The 13,115-nt window shown below is 44.3% G+C and overlaps 1 protein-coding gene across 13 annotated transcripts in view; it reads right to left on the reverse strand.

Annotated features, from left to right (window-relative positions):
- Nucleotides 1–12,789, reverse strand: part of snap91a (synaptosome associated protein 91a) — a 41,994-nt gene extending 29,205 nt beyond the window's left edge. For 9 of the 13 annotated variants that reach the window (XM_047335217.1, XM_047335220.1, XM_047335242.1 and 6 more), the window contains exons 1-2: nucleotides 12,268–12,788; nucleotides 11,950–12,133 (exon numbers count right to left, since the gene is read on the reverse strand). In XM_047335217.1, the coding sequence (XP_047191173.1) occupies nucleotides 11,950–12,079 (130 nt within the window). In that variant the 5' untranslated portion in view covers nucleotides 12,080–12,133; nucleotides 12,268–12,788. Of the gene's footprint in view, nucleotides 1–11,949; nucleotides 12,134–12,267 lie in introns of all 13 variants that reach the window. The other 4 variants (XR_007031625.1, XR_007031628.1, XM_047335239.1 and 1 more) reach the window with 2 other exon arrangements.
- Nucleotides 12,790–13,115: the final 326 nt, after the last annotated feature.

The following is a 13,115-nucleotide window of genomic DNA, read 5'->3' on the forward strand; positions in this document are numbered from 1 at the left end:
ACACACACACACACACACACACACACACACACACACACACACACACACACACACACACACACACACAACCTCCTCCTCACATTCTTCATAGATAGATTTTGACAAATGTACCACTGGGGGGACATGCCAAGGTGGTTTCCTAGGCAACTGGCTCTCATATTTGCAATGGCATCAAGGATTCAGGAAAAATTCCTCTGAAATCCTCATCGCAGGTGCAAACTCCCAACGCAGCCGGCTGATTGGGTCCATCGAGCCAGAGACAGATGTACGTGAGTCACACCAGGCTTAACACTGTGGAAGGATTCAACACTGAATTCATGTACAGTAAATACCCTCCATTTAACCTCTATGCTGAGCATTTGTGTTTATCCTGAATATCTTGTAATCACTCTCATAATTAATGTGGATCAGTATTGTTGACTGGGTGACGAGGACACATGATACACGAGGACCAGTGTAATCCGGTGGGCGTTTTGTCTCTGTAAGAGTGCAGCGCGTTACACGCCACGCTGCATGAGCGGTGCCTCGTTGAGCTACACATGAATGGACCGTGAAAGCACACAGGGTTTATTTATAGCTCCCCTCGCCCTCAGGCAACATACAGGGGGAGAGAGGGGAAAAAATTGCCCAGAATGCACTGTGGCCCAGCGTAAGCACAGCGCCAAAGTGGCGTGGCAGCCAAACAACTACATTACAACATTACAACAACAATTATTAACATAATCCACCAAACTCATATTTAACTATCTGTCACCCTGGTATTTATTGTAAATGTATTGTAAACAGTGTGAATTTTATTTTATTTTATTTTATTTTATTTTATTTTATTTTATTTTATTTTAATTTATTTTATTTTATTTTATTTTATTTTATTTTATTTTATTATTTTATTTTATTATTTTATTTTTTATTTTATTTTATTTTATTATTTTATTATTTTTATTTTATTTTATTTTATTTTATTTTATTTTATTTTATTTTATTTTATTTTATTTTATTTTATTTTATTTCATTTCATTTTATTTCATTTTATTTTATTTTATTTATTTATTTATTTTATTTTATACTATATTCTTTTTCTAATTCTGTTTATATATGTTGACTGCTACATGCACCTTGTATTGTAACCTGTTACCTACCTGGCAATAAAACTGATTCTGCTTCTGATTCTGATTCTGACTCTGACTCTGCAGTCTCTCACTTTTTATTATATATATGACGATATTATTTTATTTTTTTTTAGAACATGCTAAACACAGTGGCATGTTTAGCAACATGATCAGCTGTGACTAGCTTTGGTTTGTGGTAAATTACCGAGTTACTTGCGCTACTTCCACTTCTCCTCCGAACTCCGTTGAATGACATCGCTGATCACCATCTCCATAAGGTAACATATTAACTATGCATAAATAACTCATACAACCCCACTTGAAAATCACTGAACTATCCCTTTAATGACGTGGCTGTAACCACCCATCTCTTCTTCACATTGCCATCAAAACGCTACTTTACGACCAGAAACGTAAAAGGCCTCACTCACTCTCCAGACATTTACAGGACTTGGCAGCCACCTGATATCGAGTGTGTTCAGGACAGTCCGCTCATAAACCTTCAACGGGTAGACTGTCGTCGTCGTGGTCTCTCATTCAGCGACTGAGCGGCAAATAGACCTTTGTCCGATGGTCTGTGGACAATGCTTGCGCGCGTCCTCGCTCATCGTTCGACAAACCACACAAACGGGCATTCGGAAAAATCTTTTCTCCTGGTGAACAGATCTGCTTTCGCTGGGTGTGTTCGCCGATCGATCTTTTTCTTCTTCTTACTCTAATTGCCCTTCCTCTTGGACACAGCCTACGGCCTCCTGACTAACAATGCTCTCTCAGACAAACACATGCTCGCATCAGATCTGATGTGTCTTCCTCCAGTGTGCATTAAGAAGCGGTGTAGTCAATTAACACAACGTATTTACCTAAGGAAGCTGGGATTGTTAGCATGAAGAACCTGAAACTGCATGAGATTTAAAAAAAAAATCCAATGCTTCTAAACCTCTGTTCGGAGGCTCAAGGGCATCACGACCTCCAGAGGAGAACATCAGAGAGAGGACAGAGGAAATGGAAAGAGGTGGGCGCTATTAAAAGGGAGACGCAGATCAATTTGAACCAGCCGCTCAGATTCTGAGTAGATAATGGTCACTCAGCAGATGTATGGGGGGGGGGGGTTTCCTGGTTCCAGGTCATTGACTTGAACACACGCCGTCAGTGGGAGAGTGCACCTCCCACACTGTGTGACGTGAGAGAGGCATTCAAGGACACACGCTGTGAGATCAGCTGAGCCCTCGTACCAACTCACCATAAGGGGGCAGGGGAAAAAAAGGTTTAAAGGAGAGAAGAAGACAGGAGCAACAGAGCGGTGGGAAGGGTGTAAAGATGGAGTGGGAGGGTCACGATGAAGAGAAGGAGAAAATATGAGATGACCAGTGGAAGATCAGAGAGGGTGAGAAAGGCCCTAGAAACATAACATGTGCGTTTGTCTACTGATCTAAGAATCATACACAACCTTTATTCTGACTCATTGATTTGTCTAGTCGTTGAGGTTCTACAAAAAGATACAGATACAGGAATGACCATGTCTCTGAAGAAGCTCGATGTTATGGTACAAGGAGGAGAACACAATATACTGCTTGCTAATATAGTATTTACATTTGCTTATGAAGTGATCACTAGACTGAGTTGGCTTATCTGGTTGGGCTTTAAGTGGTTTATGGCCTGCCTGTTAAACTGGCAATGTTTTATCTACACGTGACCATGTTTCATCCCCCTCCACGGTGCATTTTGGAGTGCCACAGGGGTCCACTTTGGGACCTGTTTTATTCTCCCTGTATATGCTCCCACTAGACCGTACTGTACACAGCATCACCTTTACGCCGTTAGTACATATCGTCAGAATATGTTTAAGTAAAGCTTAAAAAAAAAAAACACTGATTTGTCCGCCCTAAAAGACTCCAAAAAATTGTGATGTCTGCAGATCAATTGTGTGTGTGTGTCCAGGTTGGGAAAATGTTTGATGCAGATGTAACATGGTTATATTAACATCTTTCAAAGCATCATCAAGTTCTGATCTTTTCCTTATTTCAAGCTTTTTATTACACGCTGTTATGAAGAATTGGAAAATGTATATGTATATGTATATGTATATATATATATATATATATATATATATATATAACTGATACCGTAGATTGTAACTGTGAAGCAGCATGAAAGAAACAGCCAGTGGCTGCAGCCAGCAGTTGCACTGAAGATATGCACACTGACAGCGTTGGGTCAGGAAGTGGAGGTGCTTAAAGAAATATTATTTTGTGTCAGATTTACTGAGAATTTTCAGACACGCCACACCGCCGCCGCAGCTGCTACAGCGCAAAACTGTATTTCACTTCCAATACTTTTGCTCGTTTAGAGCGAAGCCAGGCTGTCTCGATAATGTTCAGGTGTTCCTTCCACAGACTAACAGTCAGTGGACATGACAGCCATCAGCAGAGCGTGCCACTGTTGCTAGGAGACACAAAATCCTTTGGACACATTTGGCCTGGTAAAATACACGTTGGTGGTAAAATATAACCTCAAAGCAATACAGGTGAGAAAAGAGGAGAGAAACCTTAATATTTCCTACCGGGCAAGTTTTCTAAGAAACAGCTGTTTCTTTGATAGTTCATATTTTTAGGCCAACCAGCAACTATAAGCAGGATATTCACAAGGGTCGGGCCGTTAAATCTGTTATTGCTTGCAGACAATAAAATGATTTGTTTAGTATGTCTAGGAGATTATGCTTATTGACCCTCTTGCCAAAACTTCGATGAAACGATTGCAAAAACAATAGCCTAAATCTGTTTTACAACAACTTGCCATTATTACACACGCATTGTTGTTGGTTTTTTTTACACATTTCCAATCTTTAAGATTAGAACAGACAAAATGTTTCAATTCATGACCAGGCTAACCTTTTTCACATGATAATAAACACGACCTGTGCGTGTGCTATTCTGTTCTTAATGGAGAGCTCTTCCTTCTTGAAGTGCAAACAGTTCATATTAGAGCCGCGACAGTTAATCGATCAGTAACCGATTACTAAGATAATCGCCAACTATTTAAATAATCGATTAATCGGTCTGAGTAGTAAGGTCAAAATTCTCTGATTTTAGCTTCTTAAATGTGAATATTTTCTGGTTTCTGATGACAGTAAACTAAATGTCTTTGGTGTGTGGAAAAAAAACAAACATCCTCTTGGGATTTGGGGAAGCACAATCTTAATTTTTCACAATCTTATGACATTTCACGGACCAAACAACTGATCGATTGGTCGAGAAAATAATTGACAGATTAATAAAATATGAAAATAATCGTTATTTGCAGCCCTAGTATGTATATATATATATATATATAAATATATATATATATATATATATATATATATATATATATATATATATATATATATGTGTGTACAAGGATACAGTGTACTTTGTACTAACAGATACAGATACAGTGTAATGCTACACAAATTAAAATTAAAGTGCAACCCCTCCTCCCCTCCCCTCCCCCACCTGCCTCTCGCATGTGTGGCATCAAATTGACGGTGACTCATGTTGTTGTAACAGCACCATCGCAGCCAAAAGGGACTCAGCACGCTGTTCATGCTTCTCACTGCCTAGCCTCGTGCCTTCAACCCACCTCACATGCACGCACGCACGCACACACAGACACACACACACAAACAGACACACACACACACACACACACACACACACACACACACACACACACACACACACACACACACACACACACACACACACACACAGACACAGACACAGACACGCGCACGCACGCACACAGACACACACACACACACACACACACACACACACACACACACACACACACGCGACCTTTGCTGCAGCATACGTCTCTACTATCGTTCGACCACTGACATCATTCCTTTTAGTCTTCACTCCTCTGTACATTTCTTTAGTTAAAATAGGGGCAGGTAATATATTCTGCGTTTGCTCCGAGCAGAGCTTAATCTCATCTCTGTAAAAAAAAACAAAAAAAACCCAACCTGTTAATTGGTGTGACTAGAGCTGTTGATAATTATTGCAGCGGAACACAAGACAGGAAACTCCGCTAGACGCTCGATCAGGACATAAAGTCTTCGTGATTAACTTTGTATCCGACTGATGTTCGGATGGCGGAGACGGGTAAAGGGACAGTGAGGGAGGACAAAACGATGTCGCACATTTATTAACAACATAAGCTCCTCGCTGTATGAACTCAACTCCCTTCACTGCCGCGGGATTCGGAGGTTAGGGGCAACATGAGTAGATAAAGATGGAGGCCATTAGGGGGAGCGGCAGGAGTGATAAGGGGCCTGCCTTCTGGACAGAGACAGATTCGTCTGGGGGACATTTAAAAGCCGCACATGAGCGAGCCGCACATGAGCGGGCTGGAGAAAAGGCTGCCTTCGAGTATTCCCCACCAGCCCCTTAAGCCGGCGAGCAGAAAATTAAAGTGGCATTCCTGAATCACGCGCCACAATTTGTCCCTTCCGGTCTTGGAATGCAGTAAACTGTGTATTGACCTGTGTCGCCTTGTTCGCGGATCATTTTTCATAGCTCTAATGTTTTTTTGACCGTTTCTGTCCGTCTCTCATCCCACACGCCGCTACGTCGTAGGACCTCACAAGTGTCGATGAGAAATGGCTTCCACCCTTTCATCTCTGAGCCCCAGAATCGTGCGCCCGGTCACACACCACACGCACGATCAAGTCAGAGTTTTCTCAACTCGAGGTGTTCAGTACAAAGGGCACAAAGAAAGACGGGCTGCTGAAAGTGGACTGCTGTTTGTACATTTCGTCACACTGACATAAAACTTTAATCGTCTTAGCGATTGTCTCCTTTGTTCGCTGTCATTATCCTAATGCCTCGAAAAAAACTTCCGCCCATCCAGCGGCATTTGTGGCATACGTGAACGTTTCTGTGCGCGCGCACACACACACACACACACACACACACACACACACACACACACACACACACACACACACACACACACACACACACACACACACACACACACACACACACACACACACACACACACACACACACACACACACACACACACACACACACACACACACACGAAGCATACGTCTCTACTATCGTTCGACCACTGACATCATTCCTTTAATCTTCACTCGTCTGTACATATCATTAGTTAAAATGCAAAAGAGATGTTTAGACCTACGTCCCGGACTTTCCTGGCATGTTTCGAATTATTTTGTTGTCTGCGATCCACAAAAAGAATAAAACGGATTATGAATTATGACCTTCTCAATTGTTCTCTCTCTGTCTGTCTGTCTGTCTGTCTGGGGCTTGGGAGGAGCTCACTGGCCCGCTGCTCTCCGGACGCCACCTGCACCAGATCAGCTGAGCCGCGGACCGATACACAGTCGGGCCGTCGGTGGAACAATCAATACGCAGAGAGATTATATTTAAACCCCTGGACGCGCATCTGTCGAAGAAAATGCCCAGGTGTAGTGCTGGAAGAAGGGCGACGAGTTCATTCGTCCTCTCGTCGCAGCGCCCGGAGAGTACCTGGCGTGCCGGGATGGTGTACCGTGTATCTGAGGTTACAGGGAGACCGAGTCCTCTGCCAAACAAGAGGGCGGCGCCGTCGGACGCGGCTTAGTTTGCTGTTTTCTACGCATGACGCCGCTTCAACACTCACGATCGGATCGGCACACTGCCTCATCAAATGCTCTCAACAGAGGGAACTTAAAAGCGCGATAAGATATATCTCCGTCATCACGAATGATCTGTCCACTGTCACATTTCCGCCGGACCGATGAGCAGCTCTGGGGATTAAAGTCGGAAATACAGAGGAAAAATCACGCGGGACAAGAATCTGATGTGTAAGAGGACAATCAATAAGATCTGTCTGGCATTTTAATATGATTCAAATTTTCGTAATTGCTCAGATAGCAATTATAATATCCAAGAGCCAAAGATGCACAAAGTAAATACATGTGACTGTGTGGTCGATACAGTATCGATGAGAGCTGCAACAGTTAATCGACTATTCGATCAGTAATCGATTACTAAATTAATCGCCAACTAGTTTGATAATTGATTAATCGGTTCAAGTAGTTTTGATGTCAAAATTCTCTGATTTCAGCTTCTTAAATGTGAATATTCTCTGGTTTCTTTGCTCCTCTGTGACAGTTAACTAAATTTCTTTGGTGTTTGGACAAAACTAAATATTATCTTGGGGTTTAAGGAAACACAATCAACATTTTTCACCACTTTATGGACCAAACAACTAATCGACTACTCGAGAACATAATCGACAGATTAATCGATAATGAAAATAATCTCTAGTTGCAGCACTAGTATCGATGCAACGGGCAGAATGTGTTAGCATGGTGGGAGGATCTTTGTGGAGGACGAATATGAAGATGAACTCACATACCTATATCGATGCAGTACAACAAGAAATCTCAGGACAACACGACTGTGCATGTTCCGTATGATGTTTGTGTAATAAGGGTCTTTTTGTGTTGCGGGGACAGAACTGTGGACGTCCAGCTCGTCTGCGTGAAACGGGACAGAACAGCTGAGAATTTTCCACGGCGACAGGTTTCACCGACGTGGAGCGATTCTTCTAATGCCGTGAAAAAACGGACTTTCTCAGTATTTCCCCCCGGGCGGCAGACTGAACTGAGTAAATGTCAGTTCAGGATGAAGAGGGATGTAATGTCAGACAGTGTCCCCGAGGCCGCTCCTCCAAGGTGAAATTAATTCCCCTCTCTTCACGTAATGAACTGTTGGATGAATTTTAATAAGTAAGTAACACGAACGTCCCCTGTGCTCAGACTGAGAAGTGCTATTCAGATAAATCCAACACATCCGCGGATTTACGGCTCTGCTGTAGCTGCTCCCCTGAGCTCCTGTGTGTAAGCATTATTTTCATAACCGATTAATCCGACGATTATTTTCTCGATTAATCGATCCATAAAATGGTGAAAAAAGTCGACAAACTCCAACATGATGTTTTGTTTTGTCCACGCACTAAATATATTTTGTTCACTGTCACAGAGGAGCTAAGAGAGCAGAAAATATTCACGTTCAAGAAGCTGAAATCAGAGAATCTTGAAAAAAAATATTTAAAAAATCCATTATGAAAATAGTTGGCAAATAAATGTCCTAATCGATTACCTGTTGCAGCTCTACCTGTGTGTTTTGATTTAAAGAAGGAGCTAAAAAAAATTGCCATTGAGAAGTTGCCATATTCGGATCAATCGAAGCCCAAACTTATGATCGAAACAACATCTTCACTCTGTTGTTAATATCAAAACACTTTTGCCGAACAGCGACCGGGCTAACAGGACGGTGAAATTATCGTTAGGCAATTGCTTTAACTGCAATGAGAGAAATCTTCATGTTTAGAAAGTGCTCCCGCGGCGACCAAGGTGCTGACACATACTTTGGCAAGTGGGTAAACGTTCCACTTTGTTGTGATTGGATCCAATGCGGCTCATCGGTCACTTTTATTCCTCAGTCTGGACGTGGAACTCAGGACGTGGACTGAGCGTGCCAACGTGAACTCCATGCCGTTTCTCCTCAGGCGAGTCATTTGTACAGCAACCATGTTGTCGATAGTTGTCGAAACACAGTTATCATGTGTAATGTCTTTAATATTGTCCCCACTATAAATTCCTTTCGTCTGCTTCACTTCTCTCTCAATCTGTTCAAGTCTCCGGAGTGACTGTCCCTTTTTTTATTATTATCACCCAAAAACATCCCCTTGTGTCTCACAGTTAATTATGAATAGTCTTGTTCTTCTCAGGATCATGAGGTTTGACTTCATCTGCTGATAAGATTTTACAGGTATCTACGGTATAAACCTTGGAAAACCAGTTGTACGCCTCTGTCAACCAGTCGAGATGCCGTTTGCACCCATGTCTGTCCAGACTCATATATTATATGTCGTGAAGGCATTGACGGAACTCAAGAAGAGGCATCGAGTGTATGTTGTCGTAATTGGCCTATGAATTTGGGGGTTATGGCCAAAAATGTGTTTTTGTGTGGACACAGTGAGTTTGACCTTTGACCACCAAGACCGAATCAGTTCTTCGCTGAGTCCGAGTGAACGCTCGTGCCGGATGTAATTCTGGGCATTCTCCTCCCTGGACATTCGGTGTTATTATCTGTCACTGTCAGAAATATTATTACTGTGTACGAGTTCATTTTTTATTGTGACTGATCTTGTTCTATTCTGCAGTGCAAAGGGAGCAGGAGTGAGCGGGTCGAGTGGAGCTAATATTCTACCACAATGATCCTTTTTGATTTAGGACAGGAGCAGGAATGGGCAGCTTCCTTTACATGGACGTTCTGCTTCTAGCATTTGTCCCCGTCATATTAGACAACAGGTAAAGTATCTGGTCACAACGGGCTTTTTAATCATTGTACTCATGAGCCTCGTTCGGCCATAGACTGAAGACGCCAAAGGTCCTTTAAGGGGGCGTATATCTCATGAGGTGTAAATGAAAGTCCAAACTAAGTGATGAGGGGGGCTTTGGGGGTCCCACTGTGTGTCTGGGACCAAGGCCAAAGCCTGGCTCGTGATGAAAACGTCCGGGACCTGTGCACATTACACAAAAAGAGCGACGCTGTTCGAAATTTTCTAAACCCAAAGGTGCGGTGGCGTTTCACGACGGTTGCTGCATTTCGTCGAGTGCATCCCCGACAGCACCCGGACACTACGGAGGCTGCTCGCCTCCCCAAACATCACTCTTCTTCCGTCCACTGTCATGTCAGACGTGGGTCTAAATGCTCTCGAGTACGCTGCACCTCTGTGGTTCGTGTTTGCATTAAACCCTATCCAAAGGGCTTACAAGGCCTCCTCTGCATTTCCCTTTTCAGCATTTCGAAATGGAATTGGCGCCCTGCCCTCCATCTTTTCACTCCCTTGTTTGTACAAAGCAATAAGCCAACAAATCAGCAAACGGCAACAGGGCACAGGACCTGGACAGCACCTGGTATATGTCAGGACGATGGATGATGGTCTCGGTTCAAAATTGAGGATGTGGTTAATGAGTGTGTCGTGGAAACTGCTGTCGGTAAGTGTTTTGAATGGAAAGTCACTAAATGTGGCTCGATGACGTGAAAAACGCCAATTGTCACACGTGATGCATGATGTCATCACGTCGTATTTGCAGTCCGTCCAGCGTCTCTTCTGTTTCTGTTGTCAGACAATGTATAAAGTATGAAACTCTGACTGAACGTGTTGACCTGCAGTCACCTCGGAGCCGCGTCAGAGCTTCCTGCTTCGCTAAAATCCTGTTCTTTTCATAACCGCAACGTCGTCTGACGAGATCACAAAATACACCAGTCAAAGACAAACGTCTGTGCTGCGATTTCATCCACAGTTACTTGTGAAATCATCCCTCGGAGGGCCGCACGGTGGCGTAGTTGTCGGCACTGTCGCCTCGCAGCAAGAAGGTTCTGTGCTCGAATCCCCGGTTCAAACCAACCAGGGCCTTTCTGTGTGGAGTTTGCATGTTCTCCCCGTGTATTCATGGGATCTCTCCGGGTTCTCCGGCTTCCTCCCACAGTCCAAAGACATGCAGAATGGGGTCAGGTACATTGGAGACTCTAAATGAACCAAATGTCGGAGTGAATGCCTGCCTCTCGCCCAATGACAGCTGGGATTGACCCTGTGACCCATAAGGGGGCAGTAAGCGATTCTAAAGCAATTCACGTCCGGCAGGTGTCGCTGTTTCTGTCTGCGACGGAAAACTATCCGGGTTTTTCGGCACAAATAAATTGTGCAGTAGTGGTTATTGCTTTGGACTCCCACACGCGGGTTCGCGGTTCGCGGCCCGCGGCCAGAGCAATAAAATCACAACAACCACAAAGAGAGAAACAAGCTTTCTCCAAAATCTTACTGCACCTTTTAAGGGATAAAGCGGTAAAGATAATGGACGGATGGATGATCACTCAGAGACAAAGTTAGAAGCTCATTCGTTTCCATTCTTGAATGCCGGCTGCCATGCGGTTATCTGCACGAGAGGCGATGTGGGCCTGCAGAGGGCGAAGCCCCGACCTCGCGTGGTGACTCCCACAGGAAGTAGCGAAGGTGAGCGGCTAGATTTTGGCGCTATGTGCTTTCATGGGACGAGAGAGAAGTGGAAAAGTCATGAATCTGGCAAAACAAAAGGCACTGAGATGGCAACACTCCCCCGAGGACGCTGTAGAAACTGTTTGCCCCAAAGTCATTCAAGAGCCAACAGCCAAATGGGGGAAGCTCAAACATTAAGCCCCGATGGCCAGTGGTGTAACGTCATCGCTCAGAAACAGCTACCACAGGTAGCTTCAGTATCAGGTGTGTGAAGGCGTCGTGTCTGTCTTCCCTGCTGGAATGAGGTGGTAGGTGTGGTTCGGGTTCAAATTCCAAGGGAGTGGATGAGTCAAGCATAGTTTGAGAGTGTGTGTGTGTGTGTGTGTGTGTACTGTGTGAATGGATAGGCAACAACCATGGTACTTGGTGCATGGCCTAGTTGTTCATGAGGTGGATGGATGGAGGGTCACATGATAGATAGATAGATATATAGATGGAGAGATGGATAGATAGATAGATAGATAGATAAATGCATAGATAGATGGATAGATGGATAGATAGATAGATGGATAGATAGATAAATGCATAGATAGATAGATAGATAGATAGATAAATGCATAGATAGATAGATAGATAGATAAATGCATAGATAGATGGACAGATGGATGATAGATAGATACATAGATAGATGGACAGATGGATGATAGATAGATACATAGATAGATGGATAGATGGATAGATGATAGGTAGGTGTGTCTTCTCTACTACTCACACTCCAGGTGCTTCTTCTTCGGGGCGGTCTGCTCGTGTGTGGTGGACTTGCACACGGCCCGGGCCACCTCGGAGCCCGTCAGGCTGTACTGCGCCGCGGCGATGCGGTCCGTCAGCGTCTGACCCGACATCTTCTTCTGTCCGCGGAGGTCCCGACTGTCGACTATCAAGCGTCCGATATGGTCCTGCCCCCCCACCCACACACACACACAGAAACACACACACACACACACACACACACACAGATGAATGAACGACCAGCCTCAGTAATCCCAGCCGGCAGCACGCCTTTCGAACAGAACTTGCACCAGATTCTCACTCAGTCGTGATGGAGCTCATCTGCACGCGTTGCTGGAACAAGCATGAACTGCCTTTCCTCCCCTGAAGGCCAGTATCCTCGGGAGAGCACGACAAATTACAACATAAAAAGGTCCAAATATGCAGACAAATTAAAAGAGAAAAAGAAAAATATCCAGCTGGGAAAATCCCTCGGCCTATTTCTTGTCGCGCGCCTCCCTGACGAAGCGCTCCTCTCCGGATGATGCTGATGATGCTCGCTGCTGATGCTGATGCTGATGCTGCTGCCTCCCCCTCCTCCCTGTCTTCCTTCCTCGTCTCCAGGATAATCCTCCCCACCACCAGTCCGCCGGTCCCTGTGTGCAGCGGCACCTCAGGCCCTCGCTATCATCATCATCACCATCATCATCATCATCATCAGTGTTCCCCTCCTCTCTCCTCTGCTGGACGCGTCCCCTCTTGTATGTGCGCTGTTTCCAGGAGGATATATACGTATATACACTTGTTTCACATCGACTCTATTTATGTAATTATTCATTTATTCATATCGCCCCCTCCCCTCCTCAGTCGTGAGTCACGTGACGCGGCGCTGCCCAACCCGCGCCGCCGCCTCTGTTATCGCGAGAGCTCGCGAGAGGAGGAAGACGAGAGCTCGCGAGAGGAAGTGAGGGGGTTAATGACCCCTGCCGTGCCGTGAAGGTCATGTGAAGAGAGGAGCGATGCTGCACTTGATCAGGAGACAAATAAAAAGAAAAAATTGGATATAATCTGAAATGATCTCTGTCACTGTTGCTTGTCCAAGGTTTCCGGTCTGATATCATGGTCTGGAATTAGTGTTTTTCTAAAGTAATTAGTGTCATAATTGTTTAG

The sequence above is a fragment of the Scophthalmus maximus genome, chromosome 1 (assembly GCF_022379125.1).
Source record: "Scophthalmus maximus strain ysfricsl-2021 chromosome 1, ASM2237912v1, whole genome shotgun sequence".
Taxonomy (NCBI): domain Eukaryota; kingdom Metazoa; phylum Chordata; class Actinopteri; order Pleuronectiformes; family Scophthalmidae; genus Scophthalmus; species Scophthalmus maximus.